At 48.0% G+C, this 22,745-nt stretch overlaps 3 protein-coding genes across 4 annotated transcripts in view; 1 reads left to right on the top strand and 2 right to left on the bottom strand.

The window, feature by feature from the left end:
- Positions 1–22,745, bottom strand: part of AMFR (autocrine motility factor receptor) — a 414,702-nt gene that overhangs the window by 29,381 nt on the left and 362,576 nt on the right. The window lies entirely within an intron of this gene.
- On the bottom strand, positions 590–8,277 carry NUDT21 (nudix hydrolase 21). Its single transcript, XM_069868714.1, has 7 exons — positions 8,080–8,277; positions 5,770–5,970; positions 3,920–3,983; positions 3,319–3,408; positions 2,607–2,682; positions 2,129–2,243; positions 590–877 (listed from the first exon to the last, which is right to left on the bottom strand). Exons 1-7 carry the CDS (start codon positions 8,193–8,195, stop codon positions 856–858), a joined length of 684 nt encoding a protein of 227 aa, XP_069724815.1. The 5' UTR covers positions 8,196–8,277; the 3' UTR covers positions 590–855.
- OGFOD1 (2-oxoglutarate and iron dependent oxygenase domain containing 1) lies at positions 8,873–19,783 on the top strand. 2 transcript variants are annotated; one of them, XM_069868691.1, is made up of 13 exons: positions 8,873–9,026; positions 9,118–9,263; positions 9,344–9,390; positions 10,287–10,387; positions 11,671–11,787; positions 12,280–12,371; positions 14,567–14,695; positions 15,042–15,155; positions 15,872–15,951; positions 16,098–16,393; positions 17,706–17,828; positions 18,651–18,709; positions 19,217–19,783. In XM_069868691.1, the coding sequence occupies exons 1-13, from the start codon at positions 8,873–8,875 to the stop codon at positions 19,376–19,378; spliced, it is 1,620 nt and encodes a 539-aa protein (XP_069724792.1). In that variant the 3' UTR covers positions 19,379–19,783. The 2 variants fall into 2 exon arrangements, with proteins under 2 accessions (XP_069724792.1, XP_069724793.1); XM_069868692.1 differs by having other exon boundaries at positions 17,706–17,832; positions 19,217–19,352.

The raw sequence follows: 22,745 nt of genomic DNA, 5'->3' as shown, positions 1-22,745 counted from the left end.
CTTTCCAACAGCTCCATATCCTTCTTGCATTGAGGATTCCAGAACTGAACACAGTACTCCAGAGGAGGTCTCACAAAAGAAGAGGGGCAGATTCACCTCCCCGGACCTGCTGGCCATGCTTCTTTTGTTGTAGTCCAAGTTGTACAAAGGAAGGTGCTGTCCTCTTCTTCCAAGTGACAGGACAAGGGGCAATGGCCTCAAGTTGCGACAGGGGAGGTTCAGACTGGACATCAGAAAGAAATTTTTCACAGAAAGGGGCATCGGGCCCTTGCAGAGGCTGCCTAGGGAGGCAGTTGAGTCCCCATACCCATGTGTTTAAAAGACGGGTGGATGAGGGGCTCAGGGACACAGTTTAGTGGCAGGTAGGAAAGGTTGGACTCAATGATCCAAGAGATCTTTTCCACAACATGATGATTCTATGACACAGCCCCACAGGACCCGGTGTTCCCACCCGTGTCTGAACAGTTTAGGTCCTCTTCTTGTTCCCAAAATCTTCTGTATTCCTTAAGGAAAGTAATAAAGTTTAAAATACGTACCTAAAAGTAGGAGGCAATTAAAGCAAGAAAAACCCACAAGCCCAAGACAAACAGAATCTTAAACATTTTGTTTAATGTTGTACAAAAAAAAAATCTGGTGAGTATCACAAGTAAGGGATTAACACACTGGTATCACACTGCATCCTATACCTAAACAACTGCAATTCAATTCTCTATCATACAACAAAAAGTTGAGTGGCCTTCAGGAAAAGAATGACATTAAAAAAATCCTTGCATCACACCTATTGGTTTCTCCACTTCTTAAAGCTGTGCTCACAGAGACGGCTTCTTATGTCAGACTCTTCAGGTATGCAGGAATTCAGTTGTAAATAAAGTTGAACCTAAAATTAAAAGGATTACAGCAAGTGACATTTTTAAATTAATAAGCGAATGCTTTGTTTCTGCTCTTGATAAGCCTCCATCTCACAGAACAAAAGTGTATTTTTTAAATAACACTTTCATAGTACAGCAGGAAGCATCATTTTTAACAGCCAATGAGATACTAGCATTGCACATCAAGTTGTAGAAGAATTATTAATATTTTCTTTCTTACGAGAGCTTCATAGATACGAAAATGCCAGTGAGTTACATTCACCCATCAGCAACTCTTCCAGAGCATTTCTGCTGCCAGGACCAACTTCACAGACTCCAGGGCTGACATACAGACACACTCAACAGATCTAATTCCTCTCTACACAGTTTCACAACAAAGAGCATTCACACAGCAAGTATCCGTCTCAGCTTCCAGATGCCTGTCCTGTGGATGCGTGTGTTGCACTGGTACGGAACTGGCATTTGGCTGCATAATAGCCAGCATTTTTGTTGGTACTTGGGAGAAAGTATCCGCTGTCCTTAGGAGCAAGGGGGAGAGAAAGCCCCCACAACTACAACTGCCAACAGTGGACTGGATAGAGGAAAAAACAGAGCTGGATACCAGCTTGCTATGGGCAATACCAGTGCTGGCACTCTGCTGACAGGCTCTCTTCATCCAAGTAGGTGGATGACAGAAGTACTGCCCTGAGAAACAGCTGACTGGCTGTGGGATGCCTAGCATTCCTGAACACTTGCTGAAACAGAAACCAGCTCAGCCCAAGGTACAGGGTATTTTCAGTTAAGAAAGCGAAAGAGTGCATACGTTGGGAAAAGGAAGTACTAATACAGCTGTCCCTGCAGATACTCATGTTATCAACACGTTACACGTTATAAACTCTGCTACACAGAGTCCAAAAAACCCACCAGGTTTAATCAGCACAAAGCTTTGTTAACAAGTACACCTAACTCAGTGCTGCAAACACAGCTTGGCTTTTACTCTCACATCGTCCCTAACATTTACAAGAAGCTACTCCTTAGCTTCACCCACAGTATCACCTTCCACATTTTCCTTCGGTACAACTGTGAGATAGAACTTTGGCGCTATCAAGTTGTCATCAGTGCCTCTAAGCTGTCCATCGTATCTTGTCTGAGGTAGGTTCTAAGCCCTTTGGGACAGCTACAATCTCTTCACAGCTGGTTTCTGTAGTGCCTAACTTTGCTCTAGTGTCCCACAGCAAATGTGGTCCTGAGAACTATAATACAAATACATCACAATATACCTGCTCAAAAGTTGAGGAAGGCTGGAAATAATGGGTCCATATCCTGGTGCATTGTCATAGAGCTCAAACAACGGGGCAGCGACCAGCTTGTAATTTTTTGGGACTGCAAACAAAGCTAAAACCAAATACAAGTTGATTAATAAGAAAAAACAACCATGCATTCAGCCAAGGCATCACCTCCTTCCACACCCCAAAACAAGACAGCACTACAGTATAAGAGTTTCTTCCTTTACTTATTAAATACGGGGTTCATATGCCGTACATATGCTGATGCAGGAGGAGGAACGAGCACTTACTAGGCACCACCATTCAAAGGATCACCTACCTTCAAAACTGATATTAGTGTTTAACTCTTAGTGATCAATTATAAACAACCGCAAGCATATGAACAGAAAGTTGCTACCACATTTACTCACATGAAACATAAGCATTTAAACGTTGTTATAAATCCAATCTTTTGTCACAAACAAACACTCACCCTTTTCTTGAAGCTGGACCAAGAAAAGCTTTTTATGCTCTTTTGGTTTTGTAATATGAGCTGGGATATAAGGATACTGGAAGGAAAACAATAAGCATCAGTTGTACAGATCTCAAAATACTGTGCAGTCTCAAGTGCTACTTCATAAATTATCAAGCACTGCGCAGGCTTTCAATGTGTCACGTTTTCTTCTTTCACAGCATCAAATAATGAAAACCACTCTTATAAGTACTCAGAAAGGAATGCTGTTGCTGGCCCAGCTATCAACAGGATCTGCAGAGGCACCAGTACTCGTGTAGTTAAAACGAGACAGAAACACGTAACAGCAAACTGAGTACATATTCTCAGTGTTAAAGCATTTAGAAATACAGTAAACTAATTTTATTCACAGGGTGTCTGTCCCATATGCAGCAGCACAAGAGTTCCATTGTGGCTAAACCAGGAATTTAAATGGTATGCCTGGCTCAGCACCAGACTGGGAGCTATCACAGCTAGTGGCTTCTAATCCAACAGCATGAGTGCGGAGAGAGATGGGGGGGAGTTTCCAGAAGACAATCTGTAGTTTCAGCCACAGAAAGGAGGTGAAATAGATAAAAAACAGAAAAAAATAATTGCTCATGCAGCAGGTAAAAGCCCTACTGGTAGGTTGAAGGCTTTTGGAAGAACAATCAATTCTTTACTGAAAAAGATGAAAGACAACATGAGTAATCACCTGTGGCGGTTCAAAGTTGGGTCTCCACCAGTTACCAATGCAGTCATCGATCACCCAGTCTTGCTGAACACCGTCCTGACGGCCCAGTATCTAGCAAAGATCCAGTTACAGTTAGAACTTCAAATACCCCATGTCAATTGTTTTAGAAATGAAGAGACTTGCTCTAAGAAGGGTCTGACGTAGTTCAGAGCTGCTCTGGAACAGCTTTTAATTTAGAGTACATTTGTATCAAGTGACATTTTTTAGCAAAAGCCTCACCTGGCAAGGCACGAGCACTTAAAAACCACTTCAAATTCCATGCTGTACTCAGCTGAACTGAGTCCCGACAGGCCAATGAGAAGAACAAAATGCAACATTATGCTCCCCAACTGAATTACTTCAGGTTATGAAGAGAGCATGGCAGGTTAATTGGTGCATCGGGAAGACTATCCCAAAGGCAAGTATTCATCAGGTGATAAAATAAAAACGTTCTGCTTTATTCGTTAACTACCTGAGGACATCACAATAGCAATAAGGAGACTACTCTAAAGCTTTGGCTTCTTCTGTTAATTCTAAAAGAATCCAACATTCCAGTACAGCAAAGTAGTGGAAGAAAACAGACCTCCGTCATTAAGCGTTTGAGCCCTTCTACCTCATCTTCTCCTGGATTGAGTTCACCACCAGGTCTGTTAAAATAATGAATAATTAACAACAAGTTACCTTTTATTGCATTGCCAGACTTTCACAGGTAAGTTTGGACATACTTCCAGGCAGAGAGTTACAAATTCACTCAAGGCCCTTCAGTCAGAAGTTCTGAGTTTGAAGGCAGTAGGATAGCCATCACCAAAACTATAAATAAAATGCCTATTACACATCCCTTAAAAAACACCACTGTATAAAATACTTGAACTCCAGCAGGACAAAGTACAACAATATCCTAGAATCACAGAATGGTTTGGGTTGGAAGGGATCTTAACGCCCATCCAGTTCCAACCCCCTGCCGTGGGCCGGGACACCTCCCACTGATCAGGTTGCTCAAGGCCCCATCCAACCCGATCCTGAACACCTCCAGGGATGGGGCGGCCACAACTTCCTCACATGATAATAACCGGGACACTTAAAAGATAAAGTTTTAACAATAATAAAAGCATCAGAAGTTGAGGAAACACTTGTAAACACCGACCGTATTTGTTCTTATTCCAATAGCAGCACTCACTGCAGGACACAGGGAAGCAGAAAATAAACCTGATGTGGAGAACCATCCTGCATTTGATGTGAAGTTAATGAAAACATCTAAAAGCACACTGTCGTCATTACAGCGTTTCACAAAACTTCACAAAACCTAAGAATATAGGCTCAACACTAATCAACTTCTTGATTCCTCCGAATCAAGAAGTCAAAAAAGAATCAGGATATAAAATTATATTTCACACACACACACTTGAGAACAATGTATGTGTTAAAAACGTAAGAAGAACAACACAAACAGGATAAGTAATGAAAAGCCTAGCTCACCCAGTTTAAAAAAAAAAAAACATGCACTGCCACCAGCACTACAACCGTATGATCCAAACACCAAAACTTTACTCTGGCAGCAACAATCACAAGATAATCTGCAGCAATTTCCTCAAATTCTACCTTTCCTCCTGTCCCCAGCTCAACCAGTAGTTTACAAACAGATATTATTCCACATTTACTGACGATTACGCATTAAGTTTCACTTTCTCATTTTTGTGGCCATAGCACAAGCACAGAGTCACTGGAGAGTGTCCAAAGGCCGCAAAGATGGTGAAGGGTTTAGAGGAGAAGTTGTATGAGTGGCTAAAGTCATTTGGTCTGTTCAGCCTGGAGGACACCGAGGCAAGATCTCATCACAGCTCACAGCTTCCTCACAAGGGGAGGTGGAGCAGCAGGCACTGAGCTCCTCTCTGGACCCGAGGGGATGGCAGGAAGATGTGCCGGGGGAGGCTTAGAATGAATGTTAGGAAAAGGTTCTTCTCATGAAGAGTGGTGGAGCCCTGGAACAGCTCCCCAGGGAAGCTGTCACAGCATCAAGCCTGACAATATTCCAGAATTATTTGGACAACATCCTCAGACACACGGTGTTAATGCTGGGGTTGTCCTGTGCAGGGACAGAATTTGGACGCAATGATCTTTGTGGGTCCCTTCCAACTCAGGGCATTCTATGATTCCAACAAGTTTTAAACAGGAATCTACTGCGGCGAAGCATCATAACTAAGTTTTCCAGTCAGTTCAAAACTAATTCACTTCACTCATAAACAGAGTCAGATAAATAGACTAGATGAAAATCCCACCACTCAAAAAGGGTTTTCCTAGATCAAGTCTTTGCAAGAACTGAATTACATTCAAAACACGTATCAGTTAACCAAACTTTAGCCTCTAGCCCAGATGTTTACCGGTTTGCATCGATAAAGTTAAACTTAAAGTGACATTCAAGCAGCAGATACTTACAGCTTGAAAAACGTTGTGCCCAGCTGCAGCAGCAGCACGTGGGGCAGCCTGTGCTCGTGTACAATCAGAACGCCTTCCACCGTCCGTCTCATGCCAATCTTGTCAAACTCTTCCCTCATCCGCTGAAACCGAGCTGCCACCGAACTGTCCTTCTCATACAGGGGCTCCTTTGTCCCAAATGTGTAATTCGTCAGGGGATACCTACAAGGAGAAAAAAAATGTTACTGCGTAAAAAGAAATCTAAATTTAAATCACTGCGACACAGTGATCTACCCTGCTCTGAGGCAGAACCTTCTGCACTTAAGGAATGGGAACTTCTTCATAGTGTGTGCTGGGCTAGAAGTTTTTGTCTGTCACCTACAGGACCCCTGCACACGAAGATCCACACTACAATACAGACGTTATTGCTGATTCAAAAGGGAAGAAGTCTAGAAGAACCAGCAGCAGCTGTTAGTCAGCAGCCACCCTCTCTTCAATCCTTACACCTCAGAGAAAAGGCAGCTGAGGCTCTGCAAGGAACTGGGGAAGGGACAGGGGAGAAAAACTCAGCTGGGAAGGAAGGAAGCTGCACAAGACGGCAGGGGAGGGTTCTGCAGAAGTAATAAAGTGCCTGAGAACTATACTGTTGGAAATGGTTTTGCTTTCAAACGGAAAATCAGACATCTGGACCACAGCAGAAGAGAATGCTGAGGACCTAAGTACAGGCTGGGAGCCTGGGGTGAGAGCCAGAGTCTGAGCAGACCATTCTGCTGGGCCAGTTGCTGGAGCTCTGCATGCTCTGGCAACAATACAGTGGAAACGTGAGAGATTTCCCCAGGCAGGAAGGAATGAAGAGAGCCAGAAAAGAAAGGAATGCTTAGGCAACAAATTGGTCAGTCCTAGAGAGCATGAAGCGCCACAGGAAAATGCTATAATACAACAAAACCCAAGAAATCTGAAGATCTGCTGGCACAAGGCCTAGAGGGAAGGCAGGATCAGTAGGTTAAGTCAAAGAGGGAGACGAAAGGGGGTTCTGGGCAGAAGAGTAAGGAATGATCACCAGAGCTTCACTGACTTGTGGCAGACAGCAACTGAATTCGTAGAATAAATGACCAATTTAGATTATCTATTAGGAAGAAATGTTTTGCTGTGAGGGAGGGGAGGTCCTGACTCAGGCTGCCCCGAGCAGTGGTTGCTGCCCCATCCCTGGAGGTGTTCAAGGCCAGGTTGGATGGGGCTTGGAGCAACCTGATTGAGTGGGTGGTGTCCCTGCCCATGGCAGGGGGATAGAACTGGCTGGAATTTAAGGTCACTTCCAAGCTAAACCACTCCACAATTGTATGATTTCATGGTGAACGCTTTGCTTGAGATGCATCTCATCTTACATTCCTTACCCAGTACTTAATCACGTCAAGCTTTAGTAGCACACACTCTTCTCACCCTCAAATTTTTCCTCCCTATCAAATTTTTCACATGTTTTACAGTTGCAAAATCACAAGCCAGCTACAGTTGTTGGAGCCCGTTTTCACATACACAAGTGAGCTGAAATAACCACTTTCCTAACCTCAGAATAATTCATTAGCAAATCCTCCATCTTCAGTTATAGCTTAGAAAATCTAAATATATTTTACCATTTATTCCCATTTTTAAACACACTAATAGTTGTAATAATAAACTATTATATTACTCCACACTATAGAAAGATGGGTAGATAGGTCTACGCATAGAATCATAGAATGGTTTGAGCTGGAAGAGACTAAGCTCAAAGCCCATTCAGTTCCAAACCCCCTGTCACGGGCAGAGACACCTCCCACTGGATCAGGGGCTCCAAGCTCCATCCAACCTGGCCTGGAACCCCTCCAGGGATGGGGCAGCCACCACTGCTCTGGGCAACCTGGGCCAGCGCCTTCCCACCCTCACAGGAAAACATTTCTTCCTCAGATCTCATCTCAACCGCCCCTCTTGCAGCTTAAAACCGCTTCCCCTAGTCCTGTCCCTGCGCTCCCTGATCCAGAGCCCCTCCCCAGCTTTCCTGGAGCCCCTTTCAGTCCTGGAAGCTGCTCTAAGGTCTCCTCAGAGCCTTCTCTTCTCCAGGCTGAACAACACCAACTCTCTCAGCCTGTCCTCGCACGGGAGCTGTTCCAGCCCTCGGATCACTCTCCTTGTACCCATACTTTTAAAAACCCGACGCCGATAACCGCGTTTCCTCTCGATTCTTTTCTCCGGAACCACGACAAACAGCCTCCCACCCCCGGAGCTCCCGCAGGGCTCCGACCGTGCCGCCCCAGAGCCGCGGAGCCCCGGCTCCCCCCGCCTCAGGCCGGCGCTCACAGGTTGATGGTCCTCTCCAGCGTGAGCGGCTTGGTCTGCTGGATGTACTTGTTCCCGAACTGGTTCACCCCGCGGGGCCAGCCGGTCTGCGAGCGGTTGGGCGGCACCACGGACATGGCGGGAGGCGGCGAGGGCGCGCTCAGAGCTCAGCGGCAGGAATGGCCTCCGCCATCAACGGCCCCGCCAGGCCGGACCCCTCCCCCCCGCCGGAAACGCGGAACGCGCTTCCGGCGCGCGCTCCCTCCTTATTGGCCAGCAGGACGCTGCCCCGCCCCCCGCGCGATGCGATTGGTCCGCTGGGCGCCGCAGTGGCTGATGGGAGTTGTAGTACCGCTGGTTCTCCGACCACAGCCTGCTCCTCCCTTATTGGCTAGCAGGACGCGGCTCTGCCGCCCGTGCGATGCTATTGGTCCGTTGCGCGGCGCGGGGGCTGCCGGGAGTTGTAGTCCCACAGCGCTGCTGCTCCGCTCTTATTGGCCCGCGGCGCAATGCGACAGGTCGCTGGAGCGGCGCGGAGTCTGCTGGGAGCTGTAGTCCCAAGGGGGGGACTACGTCACCAGGCGCCCCATTCTTAGTGGCCCTTCGCCCGGCGTCCACGTGACCGGCGCGGGGGCCGCTGGGAGCTGTAGTCCCATGACGCTATCTGCTATTGAGGCTGCTGGGAGCTGTAGTCCCACGGGGCGGGTACGTCACCAGGCGTTCCGTTCCTATTGGCCCTTCTCCCGCGGCCACGTGACCGGCGCGGGGGCTGCTGGGAGCTGTAGTCCGGCAGCGCCGTGAAGGGGGCCCAGCCATGGGCGCCAAGCGGCGCAGGGCCGCGGCGGCCGCGGCGGGGCCGAAGCGGGGAAAGCGGGAGGCTCGGGCCGAGCTCAGCGCCGCCCTCGGGGACGCGGCGCTGCGGGAGCGGGCGGCGGCGGCGTGGGGCGGTGGGGAGCCGCTCCGCCACGGTAGAGCCGTGTTCGCCCCCCCCGGGGTAGCGGCCCCGCTCCTCCTGCCCCCCCCCCCCCCCTCCCCTCACCGGTGGCGTTTCCCTTGCAGAGGCGGCGGCGGTGGAGCCGGGCCCGTTCCCGCACGGCCTCATCCCCGGCTTCCTGGCGGCGCCGGGCTTCGCGGAGGAGCTGCGGGACGAGCTGCTGGGTCTCGGCTTCGTCGGGCGGCGGAACGACCTCCTCTCGCTGCGGCAGGTGGGGCCCGCGCCGCCCCCGCCGCTCTCCCCCACCGCCCCGCCGCCCTCACTGACACCCCCTCTTCTCTCCCGCCGCAGTCCCGGGAGCTGGCGGCGAGCCCCGAGCCCCATCTCGCCGCCCTCAGGTAAAGCGGTGCCCGGGGAGGGCGAGGGGCTGCGGGGGGAACCGGTCCCCGAGGGATGAAGCCCCGTTGCCGGCGGTTTTCCTCCGAGCAGTGCGAAATGAGGCAGCCGCGGGGCTCCCTGGGCACGAGGAGTAGCTCTAGTACAAAAAAAAATGTGATTTCATCTAAAGTTTCATCTAACTAATTGCATTTTATTGAAAGCTAGACAGAATGTCCCTCTGATCGCATGTTTTCTTCCAAGCAGGGTGTCCCAATCTTCATTCTTTGGAGATTATAACGCTGTGTTTTCAGTGTGTTCTGCGCTGAGCAGCTGTCTCTGCTCTAACCACCTCTGTTTGCAGCCTTTCCCCATCTCAAATGCAAGGTCAGGCAGAGCTGGAGCCAGCTCCACGTCAGCAGGGATTTGATTGTTGTGAAGTTCATAATAGCATTAAAATTAGACCATGGAAAGTAATAGAATATGCATAAGATTTCTAGGAAGATTAATTCATACACCTATAAGTGGGATATCTCTGCTGTCCCCAGCTCTTGCCTCCCTGCGCACGACTGATGGAGATCACTTCCTCACATTGCCCAGGTCTGATACAGAATGCTTGTTTTCTAAAACTCCAAAACGAGTCTTAGAGTTTTATTTGCTGGCATTTTTGGTATCACCATCACTGCTGAAATGCTCATCTCTTCCCCATGCAACAGGTTTCACAGTCACTGCTACTCATTGTCAGCCAGGCTGTGAATGCTGAGCTAGTTTCCTGGCCAGTTCCTCTGTGGTCCTACAGGAATACAGTGTCTGTGGCAGGAACAGCACCTCTAACTGTTGAAATAGCTGGGAGGGAGATACTAAACTATAGTAATCGGTTTTACAACACAAGACACTTACCTTGTGCTTGTCTTCTCAGGCACGCTCTGTGTGAAGAATTCCGAGTGTGGCTTTCTGCTGTGACCCAGATTGAGCTGGACCAAACTATTGACATCTCCTGTGCTAAATATGAATATACCGGTCAGTCCATAAGTGATCCTTTCCCTAAAACTTCTGTGAGTGCGCAGGAAACAAATTGAGTACAGAATACCTGACTGCATAACCCATCCCAACCCCTTTCTAGTTCCAGGGGGTCCTAGGAGCTATCAGCAGCAAATCAAAATCCCAGAAAATGAAGTGCCAATTGTGGAAAAGCTGTTGCTGTAGTTACAATGCTGATGGCTTTAACTGAGCCCAATGTTCAGCCCATGTTTGCATGCCTGCTTCCATGTTGGCAGAGCAACTTGTTCAGCTTCCAAATGTTGAGGATGTGAACTTCAACTAAAACAACACCTTGGTGAGCCCAGGTCACAGCTGCCTCTGCCCTTTTAGTCATGAAAAACCACTGTAGGAAGGGGAAAATTTTTACTGCTGTCAATTCTACTTTTTAAAAATCTTTTCAGAACCATAGAAACGTTTAGGTTGAAAAAGACCCCTAAGCATCCGGTCCAACTGCCAGCCCAGCACCGCTGTGCCTATTGAACCATGTCCCAAAATTCCACACCTGCATGCTTTCTGAACCCCTCCAGAGATGGTGACTCCGCCACTGCCTTGGGCAGCCTCTTCCAGTCCTTCACCACTCTTTCAGTAAAGAAAGTTTTCCTTATATCCAGTCAGAACCTCCTCGTAGCACAACTTGAGGCCATTTCCTCTTGTCCTTTCACTTGTTAGTTGGTTGAAGAGACCAGGGCCCACCTCGCTGCAACCTCCTTTCTGGAAGCTGTGAAGAGTGATGAGGTCTCCTCTCAGCCTCCTCTTCTCCAGACTAAACAGCCCCAGGTCCCTCAGCTGCTCCCCAGAATCCCTGGGCTCCAGCCCCTTCCCCAGCTCCGTTCCCTTCTCTGGACACACTCCAGACCCTCAATGCTTTTGTTATAGTGAGGGGCACAAAGCTGAGCAAGGGATTTGAGGTGTGGCCAGCAACAAACCTATTCAAAGGGCAGTTCTGTACTTAGGAGTCAGATTTTGAATCATTATTTCAGTCAGGAACCTGTCCACTCTGCCCAGCGACATCTGCAGAGGGGAGGATGATGAGTTATAACTGTACCTTGAGAGTGGGCTGAGCCACCAATTGCCATGAGATCCCGCAGAAGTTAATCTTGCAAATCTTGGGCTTGTGATGCTGACGAGTGAAAATACAGTTCCTGGAAAGGACATGTTTTTTCTTGTTGTATCCTACGGGGACAAAGCTGGGAAGCAGCCATTGGAATGAATCATGGGTTTACTGGGAAGGTGCTACTGCAGCAAAACGTGTGTAATTGCAGATGTCTTGCTGTGTCACGACGATGAGCTGGAAGGTCGGAGAATCGCTTTCATCCTGTACCTCGTGCCGCCCTGGGAGAAAAGTGACGGGGGAACGCTGGACCTTTATAGCACGGATGGTAAGTGCTTGGGAGTTCAGCCTCCAGGGGCTGAAAAAGATGGAGTTTCTGCATCCCTTGCAGCACCTTTCTCCTCAAACAGTACCAGGGAGATAAAGAAGTTCCTCTTTGTCCAGGGAAGCTGATGCGTAGGTCAAGTTTGCACCTTAGAGATGGGCCGTAGTGAGCTTTGCAGGCAATGGGTGACAGCAGAGAAACATGAGAAGGTAGTGAAGAGGGGAATCCTTTTTTTCCATATTTTTTTCAATAGTCAAGAGTGGAGGCAGGGTGGAAGCAATGCCAGTAACTGTGCCTGGAGCTCTAAAGTGATGGAGATAACTCCCCTTTCCAGTAGCAGAAGCCCACTGATTCCTCACCGAGCCCTTGCTCTGAGCTCCATCCCTTATACCCAGGTGTCTTGCCAGTTGCAACATCATGAAGTCAGAGAGAAACAGCAGTTTCTAGAGAGTCGCAGTTCACGCCTTAACCAGAGTATGTTTTCTTCCTCCTCAGAACACTTTCAGCCACAGCAAATTGTCAAGTCATTAGTGCCTTCGTGGAACACGCTGGTTTTCTTTGAAGTGTCTCCAGTCTCTTTCCACCAGGCAAGGAGCTGTCTCTTGTTCGTTGTTTGATTCTCATTGTTGTGGTTATTCTTTCTCTGTGTTATTTCAGTCCTGAGGAGGAGGAGGGAGGGGTGCTCGTGGTACGTGCTGTGTGTTAAAGGCAGGGACAAGAACTGACAGAGCCCACTGTAAACTGTCAGTCTAGCTTCATCATCCTGGGAGAAGAAAAAACTTCCATTTCTACTTTGTGTCGCTGTCCTGGTGAGCCACTGCTGCGCTCTTGGCTGTGGTGATGAGAGAGATTTTTGTTTATTTGCTTATTTTAAACTAGCTCACATTTTTCACACAGATGCCGTGGCTTTGCTCCCAAAGAGCTTCCCAACATGTCACCTTGCCAGTAGGGGCACTACCCAGATGTGGCTTTGCCCTTCGGTAACACAGACATGAGGCAGAAATGCTGACGTGGTTAAGTGGCACTTTGTGGCACCTGTCAGGAAGATACCTGGGAACAGGGTGTAGAATCTGTGGAACTGCATGATCCCAACACTTGTCTGACATCTAGAACTCCTGTGTACTTGAGAACAGCACGGATGTAACAAACAGGGCCAAAGAGCAGAAGGGCGGAGAGGAAGATCAATGATGGAGGTTGGGCATGTCTTCACCTAGACTGCTTAGGTGTTCATTTTTGTGTCATTTATGTCTTACAATTAATTAACAGAAGTATCTACTTGGTCACTGCCCTAATTGTTTCCAGGTAGTGATTAAATCTTGTTGTAAAAGTCCATGTTGCACTTCACCTTGTGACTGCCTCCCACTGACCTAAACTTAATCCCATGCGTCAGTGCTATTCAGAGTCCTGTGTGGTGTCTGTGATACTATTAACACAGGCAAGAAACACAGATTAAGTAATAAAATTCTTTCTAAAATAAGCATTAAGCTTACCTGGGAGTGCTGTCAATCAAAGCTTCTCAGACCTGGGCCTCACTGGTTGTGCCTGGAGTGTCTGCTGAACCACTGAAACGTGTCTCTGACCCTTTCATCCGTAAAGCATAGAGCCTGCAAATCACCAATACAGACGATACGAGGATCAAACTGATGCAAAACCTTCACAGTGCCTGTCAGCCTTAAATCCCTCTCAGTCACTGGGCAGAGTCAGTACTTCCTAAGAGATCTCCACGTTTTGGCCTTCATGGTGTATGTTTCTTCAGGAGACAGAAAATAAAGCTGTGGGTGTTTGCCGAGTGGAGTGGGTCCGTGAGCTTCTAATACCAGGCATTCTTCTGATTTCCATATCCCAAGTGATACAGGATTCAATTTCATTCCGAATAACCTAGAACACCTCTAAGTTATGCAAGGAAAGGGCCACTATAGCTTTGCACCAAACAGTAAGAGACAGAACCTTTTTAGAATGAGCTGTGTTTCTTCCTCCTGTTCCATCAGACTGTCCTAAACAAAACAAAACAAAACAAAACCAGTGCAGTCTTTATGTGCTATTCAAAAATCTGCAACAGTTTGTGGCTTGCAAGCAGTCATAAGGTCATGGCTCCCTCTTCATGCAGCACCCTAGAATGTGAAATTAGTCATTTTAGCCCAGTTCACCTCTGCTTGATTTGATGAAATCAGGATTTAACAGCAGCCATCACTGTGCAAAAACCAAGGGTTTCCACAGGCCAGGTTAATGCCAGGATAGAGAGGCTGCTCTTAGTCTGACAGATAGACAAAGAGCTGAAGGTAGTGAGCAAACGCCCTTCACGATGGCTGGTATTTCAGCACTTTTTAAAAGGTAAAAGACAGAAAAGTAGAGACGTACAGTCTGCTGCGGCCCACAGGTGCTCAGTGTTTTCTGAGTTTCCAGGTTAAGCTGTGACAACCAATTTCTGCAGCCTAGGGTAGGTGGTTCTTCAACAGCATAAATGGTAGAAAAATAAAACATGATTACTTTTAATAACAGGATGACTCAAAGCTCTCAGAGAGAGGGAGTAGATTCTGTTGGGAGCTTGGAGTAAAAACTTGGATTGGGATTCTGGAAATGTACAATTGACTTGTGTGTCAAAGTTTGCTTTAGCCGTCTCTCTGTAAGCCAAGAATAATCCAGCTGGACCACCCTCGTCTGACTTCTCTGTGTGTGTGCAGCAGGCTCTCTGGAGCCAAGTCCATCCCCTGTGATGGGCCTTCACCTGGTCCTTAAACATTTTATAGCCTGAACAGTAACGTGCTGCTCAATGCTGTTCCAGGTATCAGAAGTTCTGTCTGAGGAGAAGTGCCGCTTGTCCGTGAGTGGCTGGTTTCACGGCCCATCAAAAGTCAGACCCGCACGCCACATCGAAGCTCCCTTGCCCAGGAGCCCGCACATCCCCTATGATGTGAGTAACGAGCCTAGATACGCTTATCTGCATTTCTGTATCCTTTATACCTGTTATGGGATGCACTGATGCTTGGGGATGCTTTAACTCGGCCCATCCTCTTTTTTTGTTTTCTGTCTGTGAATTTGTAGCTGGTTTCTTTCTTGTGTATCTTCTTTGCCTGTACGTTTTGCATATCTAAGACAGTGTAGAGGATGCAGCAAATACTTGTGGTGCCTTTAAAAAAAAGGAAAGGAATGGAGTGAGCATGTGGAGGAATCAAGCCCTGTGGCCAGCTGGGGGAGGGGGAATTGAGGAATCCTTTTTACTTTTGCAAATTCAGCATTCAAATCCATTTTCTTTCCAGCATGAAATTCTCTATGAGTGGATCAATCTCATTTATTTGGACATGGACTCCCAAGCTCAAATCCAGGAGGAATTTGAAGAGCGATCAGAAATTCTCCTGAAGGATTTTCTTAAGGTGAGTGCAGTGGTTCAATCTGATGTGGTCTGCCAGGACAAGTCACAGGGCTGGCAGGTAGCACATGTCCTGCAGGCTGGGAAGGCGCTTGGTCGTGTGGCTGTTAACTAAAGCATCTTCTAGCTCCGCTCCCTAAAGGGGAATGGACCAGATGACCTCTAGAGCTCCCTTCCAACCTCAGCTGTTCTGTGATGATGTGGATGGATGCCCTCTGCCTGCCTGTACAGTGCTGAGGGACTCATCAAACATCAAACACTCTGCTTCAACATTCTTGTTTCCAGCAATAAGCAAAGCAGAAGGATGGAAACATATTGCATCCTTCCTGCATACCTGCCTTGTGGTGACCACAGTGTCCTTCCTTGTCCCTCAGCTCTCACAGTTTAGCACTTGGGGGACTCAACCTGAGTGTGAAACAAATGATTCGTAACGATTTTATGTCTCAAGGCTGATTTACATCTGGTTTACTACGTGTCCATGTCTCAGTGAAACTGCGTTCTCACCCAGCAGACAATCAAATAGCATTTGATACCTGTTGGTCACTGGCATTGAAAAGACACGATGCCCACCTAGGCTGTGCCCTCAGTTCAGCAGTTCTTAAGCACCTCAAAAAAGTTAAGAGTACCTTACCTGAGAGCAGAGGATGGCTGCTTCTCACACACCAAAGGAGACCTGGGAGCTAAATATTAAACCTTCTGCACTATCTCTCTCTCTCCTAGAAAGAGAAATACCAGCTACTGTGTGAAGCTTTGGAGAACAAAGACATCCGGTGGAGTATCCGGGGGCCTGCCAATAAAAGGTAGGGAAAGACAAAGACCTGCACCTAGTGATCAGGCCAAGCAGGAACTGCTGTGAGGCTGCCCCAGTTGATGCTGTGCCCATGGACGTGGTCTTTGTTGGTTCTCCAATGCTGATTCTCTACTGAAAGGTTCTCCGCTCTTTCAGGCTCTATGAGACAGCAGAGGAAGACAGCCTCCCTGATGTCCTGAAGGGATTCCTGCAGTTCTTGCGCTCTGAGGCCTTGTTTTTACTTCTTTCCAACTTCACTGGCCTAAAGCTGCACTTTCTGGCTCCCTCTGACGAGGATGAAGATGCCGGGGAAGGAAGGGCAGCAGACACTGCTGGGCACAGCAGCCCCAAACCTGAGCAGGAAGAGGCTGAACAACAGGCTGACAGCGATCCCCGTCAGCCAGACGAGCCTGATGACACCCCTGAAGCACGAGACGGCGAGACGCAGAATGGTAAGTTCAGCAGCTGCAGTGTGAAGAGACTTAAGCAAAATCTTGACATTAAGGATGTCAGCAGCAGAATTCCCAGTAATTTTCACGGAACTAGCATTTCACCTTGTGCTGCAGCCAGCATGAGGCACCAGCACAAACACGGGACTTGAAGATGTCAGACCGAGTATCCAAAATAAGTGACCATTGCAAAAGAATTTAGAATTAAGTAATGACTGACTTGAAGAAGCGTTTTGGAACAGACTTAAGCCTTTGTGGAACTTCTGTAGTAGTTAGCGGGTGGGTGAGGAGGTGTTAAATAATAGCCCAGTAATCTCTTGCCACTAGTTAAGACTCCTGCTTCACATCAAGTAGATTCTTGTATGAGGCCAAATCAAAAGAAAGAGAGTGAACAGATCAGAAGTAAAGACAATTAGAATAAGAAAACCGATACCCAAAATTACAGTTTAACCTCTCAGAAAATGCTGCCAGCCTAAATAACCACTTTGTTGTCAGCAGTGAGGTATCATTGCTATAAAAAATAAGATTAATTTTGGATTCATGGATTAGTGCTTTTTATTTAAAATAGTGGCTTGGAAGTTTAAAGGTAGAATTTTTGAAAATGTGTATTTTGCGTTGAGTCAGTTGAGTTCCTGGACAATGGAATAAAAGGTAATAAAAAAAACAAGTCCTACCACAAGTCCTGCCAGCAGAGTTACCTGGTACAAAGGGTTTGTTTTCCTGATTTCCATAGCAGATATTTTCCCTCTTCTATCTGCCGTGTTCCTGCCACGTGATTTCAAACTCACACCTGAGGAGGGCATACTTTGGGGCTGCATGGATTGAAAACTGAGCTAGAGCAGTGTGGAAATAAAAGGATTCCCAGATTCTGACGTACCTCCTGGGATGGCACATGAAGGAGGGAGTTCCGAGCAGTGTCCTTCTTCACTGAAGCATCTAGTAGTCTCAGTACTTCAGGAGCAGATGGATTGCTGGCTCTTGAAGTCTGGAGCACTACTGCAAATGTGGGAGACAAAAAGAACCACAAAACAAAATGAGAGGAGGAACTGGTGAACCAAAGCGCATCACAACTTGGCCCCTTTCAAAGAGCAAACCTGGGCCTTCCCACGTCAGTCAAAGGACTTCACTTAAGAACCCCCTCTAGAAAAGCAGTAAACACAAGGCCTGTGTTTTTACTTCTCCTTCCTTTTCCACTTTGCTGGGGCTGGCAAAAGCAGCTCTGGCAGGGCAGGAGCTTGCTCTCCATGCCTTGAGCTCAGCAGGCGGCAGTGACTGTAGAGCTTCATTGTCTTCCCTGGTTTGTTCCCTCTCTTAGGCTCAGGAACCCCGATGTGTGCCGGGGAGCTGAGGCGCTGGACCCACAGGCACTACACTCTCGTCCATGACTCCCAAGCAACAGAATTTGCTCTCGACCTGCTCTTCTTCTGTGGCTGTGAGGGTAGGTGGGCAAAATGGAGATGTCAGACTCGCCTTACGAGGTCTGCCTAAGGGAAGCTCTTCTGGATTCTCAGCAGTGCTACAACAGCCAAAATTGCCTTGCTTTTTCCTACGCAGAAGGACTCTCTAGGCTTTATCCTAGTCCGTCCTTCTGCATAAGCTCTCATTTCAGTAGTTCTTAGACACAGAGTGGGACTGTGGCCTTGGGATCAGCTTTGACCTTCCCGGTTGGAGCCAGGGGGTGGCGCTTGGGCAGAGGGAAAGGCTGCGTCTCCCAGGCCTCTTCCCCTCCCTGAGCAGCGGCTCTGGGCACGGTGGAGAGTGGCTGAAAGTGTTCCATTTCACACCTTTTCTCATCAAAATTATCACCGCCTCCAACTCACAAAGCCCAGGGCTTCCACGTGTTACTTTAGACATGTCTGGACATTCTAGGCTGATTGCTAGTTAGATAGCAGTGAAAATAAAAATCAAAACATAAGCATTTTGGGTGAGCTGAGCTCAGGACGCGTGGCTGAAACCACTTGGCACATAGCAGTGATTACACTGAAATCCTTTTGCATATCTGCTAAGGCAAAACTGCTCCACATATGAGGAAAAGAGAGCCAGGCAACAAGAAACGGCCCCGCAGTGGTAAAAGGCAATCCCAGCACTTCTGCTTCAAGTTGTTTCTGATTTGAGAAAATAGACTGGGAGGCGGTGAGCCAGGAACCATCCTGTACCCAGTAACTGTGGGGAGTGGGGTGGAAAAACTGCATCACCAGGAAGGCTGCGTGGAGCCTGGGCCGTGCTGAACTTCCTAAGATTCTTTCTTTTCTGTTTTAAGACTGGGATCCAGAATATGGTGGCTTTACTTCCTACATCGCTAAAGGTGAAGATGAAGAGGTAAGGGCCTCAGTTGGTAGCTGCAAATTAGGTAAAATTATTGAGGGTGGGGAGATATAATTAGCTTGTCATAATGCTAACATAATCCTGAGGGTGCTGGGTTTCACACTGGAGCCTGAATTACAGCTCATGGGTGTAGCTCTGGCTCCAGCTTCAAGAGGCGAGTGTTCATCATAAAGCTTTGACTCCGGCACTGACAGGGCCTGATACCCCTGCACCTGGATGAGGCTTTTCCAGGGCAGTGGTTTTCACTAATGTCACCTTCACAACAGGATTGGTGAGAGCACTGAGCAGTCAGGCTGATAAGACAACCAGAATCCCTTCAAATGAACCTTGCTGCCTCGTAGATGCTTTGGGTTAAGGGGTGTTGAAAGAAAAATAGTGACCTCATTCATTTTCTAACACCAGACTCTGTTCTGGCTTTTGAAACAATTTTGTTTCTTCTTAGGAATGATGTCAAAGCCATTTTTATGAACATAATTTCCTCCCTGTTTTCCTTTCTTCTAGTTGTTGACAGTGAATCCAGAAGAAAACTGCTTGGCCTTAGTTTATAGAGACAGGGAAACTATGAAGTTTGTGAAATACATCAATCATCGCAGCTTGGCACGCCTAAAAAAGCATCCAAACAGAGTAGGATTTTGGGATTTTTCCTTTGTCTATTATGAGTGACAGTGCTGAGCGTGGCCAGGGCTGTGCAGAAAGCAGGGGGGTGGGGGCAGGTTTCCATCCAGACACTCCACTGGGGTCTGAGCCAGGACAAACTTTGCTGCTGCTGATTTCATCGCTCTGTGTGCGAGCAGTTCCCCACCCTGGGGGGCTTTTTCATCTGTACAAACCCAGTCTCCTGAGCCCACTTGCAACACGTGCTCTCGGCTGCTCTTCATGTCACGTGGAGGGGTGGTTGTCACACAACTGTCAGCTTTCCAGCTTCTTCTCTCATAGATACAGGGTGGGATGCAGCTCTCATTTGTCCAGGTGAAAATTATAACTCTGTGTTGCCCCAGGCTGATGACTGTTTTTTATTAAAAAAAAAATAAAAAGAAATGGGTCAGTTAAATACTTCTGGTTGGACGAGTTTTGTTACAAAATACCCAAGACTTTTTCTGGGCTTAATTGTGTTCACTGTTTGTAGAAATAAAGGAGCCGCCATGGGAAATACGAGGTTTTTCCAGCTGTACAACTCTGTGGAGTTGGGAAGGAAGACAGTGAGGCTATAAAGCTGCTGGCATTGAAGAGGACTTGGCGCTGTAACAAGGAGTAGGATTTCATTATGCTAAATGCTGCGCAGACAGACCCAGATGCAGCCCTTGTCCAAAGGATTTACCAGCTAAACAGCAGCTGAAAGAAGGGACCTGCTCCCGCGCCCTTTGCTCTGTGTGTGGGGACGTGGAGGGCTCTGTCCTTTGCTGTGTCAGGGCTGCAGCTCCAGCTGCAGAGCAGGGGAGGTGCTGGCTCCCCTCTCCCTGGCTCGTCATCCACAGGGTCACCAACAGCGTAGCCTCGCATCCTGTCAGTTCTGTCCTGGGGTCTGTTGTGCTCCAGCACGGCATCTGGCACTGGAGACAGAGCACTGAGATCTTTCCAGGTCACAGATATCCAGCTCCTGTGGCAAAAGGTACAGGGAAGGCGCTGGTGGCTCAGCCCCGGCTTGCATATGCTTGCCTGAAACTCTTTTTTTTGGCAAGGAGGAGACACAGGCGTAGTTTCAGCTCATCCAAGTCAGACAGGGCAGGCCCTGGGCTTGCAGGAAGCCGGGAAGAGTGTGCCCTCATTCAATCCTCTTGCCTTGTTTGGATCTGAGGGCAGCTCTGGATTTAGCAGTCAACGGCTCGATGTCCAAATGGAGACCAGTGACAAGTGGTGTCCCTCCAGGGTCCGTACTAGGACCAATGCTGCTTAATATCTTCATCAATGACATAGACAGTGAGATTGAACACACCCTCAGCAGGTTTACAGATGACACCAAGCTGAGTGGGGCAGCTGACAAGCTGGTCAGGGTGTCATCCAGAGGGCTCTGGACAAGCTAGAGAAGCGGGACTGTGTGAACCTCCTGAGGTTCAACAAGGCCAAGGTCCTGCACCCCAGCTATTCACAACACAGCCAGCTGGGCAAAGTTGGGAGTCAATTAATTAACAAAACACAGCTACTGTATTGCATTGGCAGCCTAGGAGTGTGTTTGATAGATCTTGGCCTGGCTGGGGAGAAGCTGGGCTCTCCAAAGCTTGCTGCTCTTTAATAATAAATAACACACTAGAGGGCACACCAGCCTCTGCTTAAGCAAGCCCGTATCCACCTGATCCCACACAGAACCACCCTTCTGCCTACGGAGACTGAGGTGAAGTCATTTAAGGAGCCAAATTTGCAGTTGGCATTCAAAGATTTAAAAATAAACATGTCTCTGCTCTCCTACCCGTCCTGTTCCACCCCGAAAGCCAAAGGCAGCCCAACGCACAGCTGGCACCGCAGGTACAGGGAAAAGCCTCCACTCAACACAATTTCAAATGCCGTAAGCTACGTGGGGGAGAGGGGTCTTCAACTGGCCTGCGCTGTAAACTGAGCCCTCTCTAGAGACACTCTTGCTGGACTCGAGTCTGTATTTACAATTAGGTGTAGCTGCTTGCAAAGTACTCTGATCATTATGGAAAGGAATATGGATATGAAATACATACCCACAAAATGAGTAAGCAGGACAATATAGAAAAAGACGATCAAGAACAGAGTATAAACAGAGTTACAGACCGAACAGCAGAGAACAGGAACTTCATACCTGCATATGCCTTCTGGACAGCCTTGTGCCAACGTCGACCAGCTTGGCTGTAGAAGGAGAGACATTTCCCACCGCTGCCCGGCATTTGATGCAGGGTAGCAGCAGCTTTCGGTTACTGAAGCACTGCGTTAGTCAAACACTTCACAACAAAATTTTGGGGATTTGGTGCCGCTGATGACAGTTTCCCAAGTAGCTGGGAACATGAACAATTTAATCTGGAGCAAGATAAAAGAGTTTAACTGCAGCCCAGACTGAAAGAATGGCATCCACAAACACGCCGCAAAGACATCGGGTGTTCAGTGCATTAGTATGGATTAAAGATGAGCAATATTCGCAGGACGTGGAGAAAGAGGGACTCTAATCAGATAACCTGTTGTCAAGCATCAGTTCCAATCGTTTTGTTGGTTTAAACTCTAAACTGGAATTGGGACATTGGGACTGTTACACACATTCCTCTTCAGCAGGTGCTGATCCAGCCCAGTATTCCTGCAGTATCTCCCAGGCATTGAAGGGGACGTATGAGGAAGGCTCCAGCCCAGACTGCAGGCACCGCGATGCCCCAGTGGGGCAGGACAGTAGTCTAGACAAGATCCCCAGCACACATATCAAGGTGTGGTGCCATCCAAGCGGCCTTGCTCATGAAATTGTATCCACACACGGCTCTACTAGGGTGGGTATTCTGTACTTGACCAGTGGGCTTAACCTGCTATGACCAGTTCCCCTCCCACGCCTGAGAACGGGATCTCTAGGTGTTAGTCCTGGCCTGAATTGCCCCAGCAGGGACTGTTTGCCGCTGATCTCCTGGCGTGGGTTTGGGTTACGTCAGCTGGCTGCTGCACGCCAGCCAAGGGCTGCTTGATTCCAACAGGCAACTGCAAACCTGGTATCAGTTCAGCTTACGGGATGCGGATTTTACACTTGGCAAAGACAAAAGTTGTTTTTACAGGAAAAAAAGTGACAAATTTGTTGTCAGAAATGTAGCCGGAGGACATCAACCTTATCAGAGGTCTGGACTGTGACAGAAGGAAGGGCTGACCTCACTGCCGAGAACAAAACAGAGCTAGGACTGGACGTGCCTGGTGTGGAGCCCTGAAAATCAGGCTGCTGGGAAAGCTACTTTCTGATCAGAGCCACTCTCTTATCCCTGAATAGACGACACAGATGTAAGCAAGCATGAGGATTTTGAGTGTAGAGAACAAAAGGAGAGGTTCAAACAGTGGGAACAGGTCCAGCAGGTGGCAGAGCGCCCAGCGTGTATGCCAGGAGACT

This window comes from Phaenicophaeus curvirostris, chromosome 14 (genome assembly GCF_032191515.1).
Source record: "Phaenicophaeus curvirostris isolate KB17595 chromosome 14, BPBGC_Pcur_1.0, whole genome shotgun sequence".
Lineage (NCBI taxonomy): Eukaryota > Metazoa > Chordata > Aves > Cuculiformes > Cuculidae > Phaenicophaeus > Phaenicophaeus curvirostris.
The sequence above is the reverse complement of the archived record's forward strand: the minus strand, read 5'-3'. Positions and strand labels throughout refer to the sequence as shown.

Excerpts from the sequence above, each read along its gene's own strand:
- NUDT21 (XM_069868714.1), bottom strand. The coding sequence starts at position 8,195 with ATGTCCGTGGTGCCGCCCAACCGCTCGCAGACCGGCTGGCCCCGCGGG. Across the intron at positions 3,984-5,769 it reads GGCACAACGTTTTTCAAGCT|ACCTGGTGGTGAACTCAATC; the intron begins GTAAGTATCTGC and ends TTATTTTAACAG. Across the intron at positions 3,409-3,919 it reads TCAAACGCTTAATGACGGAG|ATACTGGGCCGTCAGGACGG; the intron begins GTCTGTTTTCTT and ends GATCTTTGCTAG.
- OGFOD1 (XM_069868691.1), top strand. The coding sequence starts at position 8,873 with ATGGGCGCCAAGCGGCGCAGGGCCGCGGCGGCCGCGGCGGGGCCGAAG. Across the intron at positions 9,391-10,286 it reads CCCCATCTCGCCGCCCTCAG|GCACGCTCTGTGTGAAGAAT; the intron begins GTAAAGCGGTGC and ends TTGTCTTCTCAG. Across the intron at positions 15,952-16,097 it reads CGGGGGCCTGCCAATAAAAG|GCTCTATGAGACAGCAGAGG; the intron begins GTAGGGAAAGAC and ends CCGCTCTTTCAG.